The 8,864-nt window shown below is 34.5% G+C and overlaps 3 protein-coding genes across 4 annotated transcripts in view; 1 reads left to right on the top strand and 2 right to left on the bottom strand.

The window, feature by feature from the left end:
- Positions 1-1,165, top strand: part of LOC104793279 — a 3,538-nt gene extending 2,373 nt beyond the window's left edge. The window contains exons 3-5 of one of the 2 annotated variants that reach the window (XM_010519612.2): positions 153-260; positions 345-589; positions 763-1,165. In XM_010519612.2, coding sequence (XP_010517914.1) covers positions 153-260; positions 345-589; positions 763-868 — 459 coding nt within the window. In that variant the 3' untranslated portion in view covers positions 869-1,165. The remainder of the gene's footprint in view (positions 1-152; positions 261-344; positions 590-762) is intronic. The other variant, XM_010519622.2, reaches the window with a different exon arrangement.
- LOC104793269 (gibberellin-regulated protein 7) lies at positions 1,946-3,028 on the bottom strand. The gene is made up of 2 exons (XM_010519600.2): positions 2,873-3,028; positions 1,946-2,392 (listed from the first exon to the last, which is right to left on the bottom strand). The coding sequence occupies exons 1-2, from the start codon at positions 2,949-2,951 to the stop codon at positions 2,145-2,147; spliced, it is 327 nt and encodes a 108-aa protein (XP_010517902.1). The 5' UTR covers positions 2,952-3,028; the 3' UTR covers positions 1,946-2,144.
- On the bottom strand, positions 6,569-8,204 carry LOC104793260 (classical arabinogalactan protein 9-like). The gene is made up of 2 exons (XM_010519588.2): positions 7,485-8,204; positions 6,569-6,898 (listed from the first exon to the last, which is right to left on the bottom strand). The coding sequence occupies exons 1-2, from the start codon at positions 8,145-8,147 to the stop codon at positions 6,833-6,835; spliced, it is 729 nt and encodes a 242-aa protein (XP_010517890.1). The 5' UTR covers positions 8,148-8,204; the 3' UTR covers positions 6,569-6,832.

Here is an 8,864-nt window from a genome sequence, read left to right as displayed (position 1 = left end):
CGCAATTGTCTTCTGTGAAAAAGGTGTAGTTTCTAATGTAGTCATTTTATTTCTTTTCAACATGATGGTAAATAAGTCATCGCACAGATGTCACTTTCTTCACTGGGACCTTTTCTTTTTTGGTTTTGATCTCACTGGTCACTGCATTATAGGAACTACAAGAAGTGAGGCGAAAAAACGCTGCCCTTCAAATGCAACAATTTGTTGGCGAAGAGAAGAATGATTTGCTGGACTACTTAAGATCTTTGCAACCTGAGAAGGTTTTGAAGCCATATTCGAGCTTTTGAGATATATTTGCTTCTCTTTCTGGTTCTCTCTGACCATCTAAACTTTATTTCAAACAGGTAGCTGAGTTGTCAGAACCTGCGGCTCCCGAGGTGAAAGAGACAATTCATTCTGTTGTTCATGGTCTTTTGGCAACCCTATCACCGAAGATGCACTCCAAGTTTCCAGCATCAGAAGTCCCACCTACTGAAACGGTAAAAGCAAAAAGTGATGAAGATTGTGCTGAACTTGTAGAGAACACATCGTTGCAGTTTCAGCCTCTTATCTCACTGACTCGAGACTACCTTGCACGTCTCCTCTTCTGGTTAGAACTGCCTTGCTCACTCTCTCAGTCCCTCGCTACGCTTTACATGGATTTCATATATATAACTAAATCCACTGATTGCACATATAAATCCTCTCAAAAGGAACTTTATAGTGTTCTTGTTTTTCTTGTCAAAGACATCTTATACAATGTTGTCTGCTTTCTATTAAAAGGTCCATGCTGCTGGGACATTATCTCAGAGGTTTGGAATATCGAATGGAACTGATGGAGGTTCTTTCTTTGACGTGCGATGCAAATGGAACTGAGAACGTTGCTTGAAGCTATCTTCATATATCCCGACATTGTCTTACATGGATATCACCGGCCTTGACTTAAACCAACAAAGTGTGCAAGTGACTAGGAGACAGGCCAGCCTTCGAGCTTTAGCTCTTGCACATACATGCAACTTGGAGTTGGCCAGAAAATCATGTGCGAGGTAAAGTGTAACATAAGAAATTACTTCTTCTAAAATTATTTTTCCTATTGCAGTTTGTGTGATTGGACTTGTAAAGCAATAAAGCTAAGTGTATTTGTAATTGGGAATATACTCGTTTGGTCATTTAGTTCGTCCTGCAATTTTTGGCTCAGAAATAGGAGTGGCAAGTGGGTTCATTTGACCTGGCCCTTCTGCACTTGGCTCAACAGTTTACCTTAGTGAAGCCTTCGTTTAATTTTTTGCCGGTTTCCGAATGCATGAGCCCATAAACGAAACCCACTTCCTTTAGATAAACATGATTTTTCAAACTAGAACCAAGAGCTTCCAATTTCCAGCAAAGTGTACAACTGTGTGTATTTTTGAATAAATCTTTAGAAGAAAACAGCAATCTAATTCCCATTCATCAAACGGATGCGAGCACTTCGTATTACTAGAATTTACTGAATTAGAACCCACAAATATACTTTTAGTAAATGAATTCTGATAAATAGTTACCTAACCTAAGTTATTTATAGAAATTGGTTCTTTGATATGCCCAAAATTATTGTAGAGAACAAAAAAAACACAGACAAGGAAGCAGTTGAAGCACGTGGTGAACCTAACACGTTACTCAGTCTTTTAAGAACATCGTAAAAGTTGTCTCTAGTCTCAGCCCCATCATAATTATTTACCAAACACGTATCTTCTCTTCTCTATCTTCCTGTCCTCATAGAACCATCTCATTCATTGTACAATACAAACTTAGATAGAAAATTATTTATTTAGAATTAAAAAGTTCTCTTTAACATTTTTATATTATATTCTTCACTAACATGATCACTTGGCAAATTAATTTTAACATTTTTCATTAATTTAAACTTACTACAAAAGAACAAAGAAAATTTTGTTAAAGCTATAAAAATATTCTTTAGAAAGCAACATTTTTAATAACATATAACTATCATGAGATAGCTTTGATTGTTGTGATAAATTTATAATTCCACATTATAATCACTAAAACCAAATTAACACAAGAAACAAAAAAAACATTAAAAAACTCATATGCAAAAGATCCATTTATTTTCACTGGATCTCTCAGATTTATTTATTTATTTAAAAATTTGGTTGGAAGAAGTAGAATCAAGGACATTTAGGAGTGCCTTTGTTAGTGAGCTTGTCACGATAGCAAGGACATTCATGCTTGTTCCCATAAGTGCCGGAAGGAACACACTGACAGTCTTTGCAACATATCCCACAATACTTCAAACACCGATCTTTCAACCCCGCTTCTTTGCATCTCCCTTCACACTTCTGTCCACACCATGTCTCTAATGCCGGTCCATCTTTGATCTGAGGCGCCGGGGCTGCTGCGCCACTACCAAAAGCATCTACAAGATCCACACAAGATCATTTTTAAAAGTAGTACATATAATATCTAAGATTTGTAATATTGTATCTATCATAGTTTAAAAAAACTACTTCACTCTACCAAAAATGTTCTAAGGGTTATGATTATGAGAATGAATATAACTGTTTCTAGTACAACAAACATCAAAGAGCAACATCTCATCACTTATCAATGTAAAAGGATCTAGATGATCCACTAATGGATCTTGTGGATCTTCATCACCATCGCAAGAAACTGTTCATCCCAAAATTGTGTACATATATGATTGTTTTTTATCATATAACAATGAACTTTTGTATTTCATTTGCATGTTTTTTATGTTTTGTGAATTTTTTCATCTAATGGAAACACAAAACATAAGAAACATTATGACCTCAACCAATTACACTAAATATATCATAATTAATTTTAAGAAAAGAAAAACACAGAGAGAAGAGACTTGAATTGATTTATAACAAACCTGAGACAGTAGCAGAAGCAAGAGATGAAGTGACTAGAAGAAGTGAAGCTAGAACCAAGATGGAAACAATTATCTTCATGTTTTTTTTTTTGCCTTTCTTTAGTTGTGATGATGTTAGTTTCTATCCAAGTATCAAGTTTCTATTGTTCTAGTGATCTCTCTATTGCCCTTATATAGGCAAAGCTACCAACTTCTTTATTTAAAAAAAAAAAATAGAAATCCAGTATTATACCTTTAATTATGGTTTAGTACTATTAAATAAAATCAACTCGTTCAGTTATTGCTATTTAGTTTTTGTCTAAGAATACCGTACAAAAATTCACACTACTCCTTACAATCATTTTTCATTTTTATGTATTTATTATTCATAATAATAATTACACAGTTTTAATCTGTCACAACAACACTGAGCAAAAAGAAACGTCGTTTTGATTTGTTATAAATCAATATACTAGCATTGCATCTGTACTTTACAAATGAAAAGAATACATTCGAAATGTTATTTATTAAAAACAAAGTAAGTAAGATACAGACTGTATTGCGAGTTAAATAATGATTCTTTCTTATAAATTACAGAGATTAGTTTATCTTTTGAGCCACGGTTTCACATGTTTACAATTATTATTAATTGGATCATTCAGTTGTTATATTTTCAAGAATAAAGTTGTGAAGGGAAACGAAGAGAAAGAGGGAAACAGGCTGGTGACAGATCTATATTATAGATGAAAATAAATGTGTTATATAAAAAGACCATAAAGAAAAGAAAAACATTTGGGGAATTAACGAGATGTTCTCCTGAAGACCTCATTCGACGCGGTTTCTTTCTCGCACACGAGATGATGACTCTTTTGTTCTCTCTCACTTATTTGTTTGTCTTTAATCTCCAAATGGCACAATTTTCAACAACTCTGCAGGTAAGGTCAGATGTAATAATAACATGAGTTTGTCAGAGTATTTTCTATAATTTGCCAACTTTGCATGTACTATAGAGCCGACCATGTCCAAGGCTCGGGCTTGCGGCCTGATAATAAATTATTCTTTGCCATCCTTAAGTTGTATATACTATAAGTCTCGTACCTGATAATAAATGTATTATTTTCGATCCTTAAGTCGGATATAAGTAGTCGGGATACAAGACTGCAATATTGTTTATGTAGTAATTAACGTGTTTGATTCCTCTAATTTTGTAAATCCCACTTAACCAGTTTGATTTAGTGAACATGTCCAAACAAAGAATACTTAATAGGAATATGTCAAATGGCGGTTATATATGCAAATGGTCATCATGTCGAGGGTTGGATTGTCAAAGAAGAAGAACAAACTGATTCAAGATTTTTCACTGATTTGGTAATATTAAACATATTTTTTGAAAACGTTTTACGATTTTAAAGTGATTTAATACATATAACTAGGTATTGATCGAGCCCCAAGATATCTCTCGGGGAACTCATTTTAATAAAATAGTTCTTACAATTTTTTTATTATTATTTATCTTTATTAAATTATTTAATAATAAATAAATTAATTTATAGATAAAAACTTAACTTTTCTTAATATATGTGAAATGGTTAAAACATCAATCTATTAAAGACAGTGTGAGTACAATGATTCATAAAATAAATCAAAATTGCAATATTTCTCACAGTGATGAGAAGTTATTTTTACATCATTGTTGAAATTTTAGTGTTTTTTCAAATGATTTTTGGTCAATTAAGAAAGTTATTATGATTTGTTTAAAACTACATGCAATCTCACCAAAAGCCATAATGAGATTTTAATATCCCTATTTTAAACTATGAAAATCCACCAAAACACCTTAAAGTCATTCAAAATTTAAGTAAAGTCCACTGAGTACAAATCAATGGATTAGTTACATATAACATAAAAACATCACTCCAACCCACTGTTATTGTTATTTTACAATAACAGTGGATTGTTTACATATTTTAAAACCATCACTCCAATAAAAATGAAAGTTAGAAGATTATTTTTAAAAATGAATACCATAAAATTTGTCATTTTAATGCTTTCAGAAAAAGAAAAAGAAAAATTTGTCATTTTGATACAAATTATTTTAAATCCTTGATCAAATGCATCCCCTTAGTTAATCAGGATTAATGAAAAAAAAAAGCAAATAACCTTTTATACTCTTCTAAGTTCTAACCTCTCTAAACTAACGTATATTTTATTATTTTTCAAGGTTCCTTATTCAAATATACAGTCACAGGACTCACAATTTTGGCTTATGAGACAGTAACAGACTAATAGCCAAATTTTAAGAAGGCATGTCGGACGTGTAACGGTGTAAGAACGAATGTCGAGACCACCTTTTGACAGGCCGAATTTGTAACGAAGCGGCAATATATCATCCCCATCCTATGACACTGTGAAATAATTTCCGTCTTGTGTGGCTTACAAGACTGGTAAACGAACTAATAATTCGACTAGAAAACTATTCGATTAATCACGTTTTGTTTTATCTAATTATATTAGATTGGTCTTTCATTAAAAGTATTAGAGGACAATGTGATTAATCCATTTAACTTACAACACCATTATCAAAAAGCTAATCTGATATAATGTACTAACAAAAATATTTTCTAGTTCCTATAGTAAAAGTTGATCTAATTAGAATTGACTTTAATTTGACCCCCAAAAAAAATAGAATTGACTTTAATTTGAAGAAGTTTCATTGCTAAGCAGGCCGTGCCTATGGGTAAGAAAAAAGGCATTTGCCTCATACCCCCAAAATATATAGTTTTTGTGTGTGTTTTTGGAACCTCAATTGTGGAAAATATGGTGTATCATTATAGTTTGAAGAGTCATTTTATTTCCTAAACAACCCATGTATGACTTATTTAAATATATATATTTATAAAAATATACAAAAAAGGAAAACAAAACCTTAATTTGTGAAAGACCGAGTAAGATTGTGAAACAGAAGGAAAAAAGATTAAGAGAAGTTGGTGAAATAGTTTATTGAGAAAGAAGAACGATTATATTTAAAGTTTTTTAAGATATATTTTTTTAAAAAAATTATAATTTTGAATTTTATTTTTATTATACTTTTGAATTTTAATATTTATTTATTTTTTCATAAAATATATTAAAAGAACCTCTAATGTTAAGTTCGCCTTAAGCCCCGACCTGGGCACGGCACTGTTGCTAAGTGACTAAAAACTCTCAAGAAGATTTTCAATGATCATAACTTCATAATTCAAGATGGTGCAGTTGTTGTTAATAAAACTATAGAACTCGTTAAATTGATGCAACTGGAAAATTATGTTGTAAAGGGACATGTATTTGATCGTCAAAAAAAAAAGGGACATGTATTTACTATGTTTAAACAAGCTTTAAAACAAACTCACGGCATGTCAGAGTCTCCAAGAATGTTCTTCAAAAGTCCATTTGTAGTGAGTTTGACCAAAATAGGGGGAGGTTCATACATCTTTCATCTTTGTACTATCATCTGTGTACTATCTTTTCTTTCTTGTGTACTTCTCTGTTTCTCCTTTGTACTTGGTTTGGTTTGTCCAGTACATCCAAACTTCTCAAAAATGTTCGGTACATGCAAATTTCTTTATAATCTTATAATTTTCTTCCTCTTCTAGTTTTGATTGGCCTCTTGATTAGTATGTAAATCACATAAGAAATGGCCAGTTAAGCAGTGTGTTATCAAGAAAGAAGACAAGGCAAAAGAAAAGAAATATAGGCATGGAGAAAAAAGGAATTTAGTACACTAATAATAATCAAATAGAATGCGAAAGGAAGCCACAAAAGTATCTGCAAACAAAATAAATCCTGCTGCTATCTCCATCTCAAGCTCTCTCAGTAGTATCCTCTCCAAAAGATAATAAATCCCAAAAGAATTCAGTCCCAAGCAATACAATGGAACAAACAAGAGACGACGACATAATAATAAATGCAAGGAACACTTCTGTGGTGGCCAAAAGACTCCACTTAGATCATAAACCAAACGAGCACAGATCCAAATACTAAGCTCGATACCATCTTGCTAGCTCCATTCTGCAAAACATAAGGTTTTCATATCAACAGCATTTCAGTTTATTCGGATAAAAAAAGCGATAGCATCACCTTAATTTCAAAATTGGACTTTTCTGGTATTATTAAATTAATCCTTGGTTACTTTGAAAAGATCCAAAAATCTAGGGGCTGAAAAACTTAAAATAATCTTGGGACAGCAGAAGATATTAAGACAATCCGTCCATCACGCTTAACGACTATATTTTATTACTATAAACTCTAAAGTTTAACTTAGATCTACATTGGTGCAAAAGCATATTGCCACGTGGGATTATTTACTATTCACGTGTAGACTGACAATGTCTCGTGATTATTGCACCCACGCGCCGCGGCTCGGATCCGAAGATCTCGAGGCAGACAGACCAAAATCATCAAGACCAATACGGGCGCACATTATCGTGGACTAGCATTCTCTTGCTAAATTGAGCTAAACATGTTTTTCACTTTTTTTTCTAGTTCAAACTGGTTTAGATCTAATCAGTTTCAGACAAATCAAGCAAGTCTCAAAGTCAAAACATCTCAGATCTCAAACACATTGTACAAGATCTAGAAGAATGAGTTTACAAACCTGGTCGTTTACATCGGTGGAAGGGCCAGGACCAGGAGAGGTCGACTCGGTGCTAGGTCCAGGAGCATCGCTAGACGGAAGAGGTGGGCTAGACGACGGGGAAGGAGATGGAGAATCTGGCTTCGTGGTCGGTGCTGGAGCCGGAACTTGGGCAGGAGGGGAAGCTAGAGGAGCTGGAGGAGGAGTAGCAACGGGAGGAGGAGTTGCTGGAGGAGGAGAAGCGACGGGAGGAGGAGGAGAAGCGACTGGAGGAGGAGTTGCTGGTGGAGGAGAAGCAGGAGGAGGAGATGAGACTGGTGGTGNAGGAGGGGAAGCTAGAGGAGCTGGAGGAGGAGTAGCAACGGGAGGAGGAGTTGCTGGAGGAGGAGAAGCGACGGGAGGAGGAGGAGAAGAGACTGGAGGAGGAGTTGCTGGTGGAGGAGAAGCAGGAGGAGGAGATGACACTGGTGGTGGTGGGTTAGCTGGAGGAGGTGCGGTGGTGACTGGAGGAGGAGAAGTTGTGACTGGTGGTGGTGCTGAGACGGGAGGAGGAGTAGCTGTTGGTGGAGGAGTTGTTGTAGTTGGTGGTGCTGGTGTGGCGGTTGGTGGCGAAGTTGGGGCTTGGCCAGCGACGCCGGCGACGAGGACGATGCAGATCACAGCGATAGCGAAAGATCGAGCCATTTTTTGCTTCTTCTTTTTTTCTTTTCTCTGAGAGAGTGAGTGAGGAAATGTAAAAGGAGGAAAGTGAAGGATTTATTTAAATAGGAAAAAGTGGGAATTATTATCAAAACGCAGATACATGGCGTCGTATTGAAGTTGGTTCTTTTAGTAGTGTATAATAATAATACCCCATGATGCCATGTGAGAAGTTGGCGGTGCTAGATCTGTTGACACGTTGGCGAGTCCTTCACTTAACCAAATTATGATGGGATGTGGGATGTGTATGAGTTGTACTAATCACAATATAAAGCTTTTAAGTTACTCTTTATTCGAAACATGTAAGTAACAACAAAAGTTATTTTAAAACAAAAATTTGTAATGCATGTTACATTGTTACTAGTTAGCTTTATTTCTTTATAAATTTCTTAAGAGTTTCTTTTTTGTTCAACATGCACAATTATGAAAAATACCAAACAAATTTGGAAAAGGATAGAAAAAGGTTGGGAATAGTTGTCACATAAAGAGAGAAAAAATGGAGTAAAAATGTGTAAAAGAAAAGATAAGATTGTCTTACAAACAAAGTTACAAAAGTTAGTTCCCTATTTGTGAAAAAAAAAGAAAAGAAAAACGATTATTAAAAAAAATAAAGTTTGTTGTTCCTTATGAAATGAGTAAAGAGGAGAAGTGATGGAGTGTTTTTGGTGATAGCATGTCGAACGGTGGGGTTGGGTGGGGGGT

The sequence above is a fragment of the Camelina sativa genome, chromosome 1, assembly GCF_000633955.1.
Source record: "Camelina sativa cultivar DH55 chromosome 1, Cs, whole genome shotgun sequence".
Classification (NCBI taxonomy): domain Eukaryota; kingdom Viridiplantae; phylum Streptophyta; class Magnoliopsida; order Brassicales; family Brassicaceae; genus Camelina; species Camelina sativa.
This window is presented reverse-complemented; position numbering and strand designations above follow the sequence as displayed.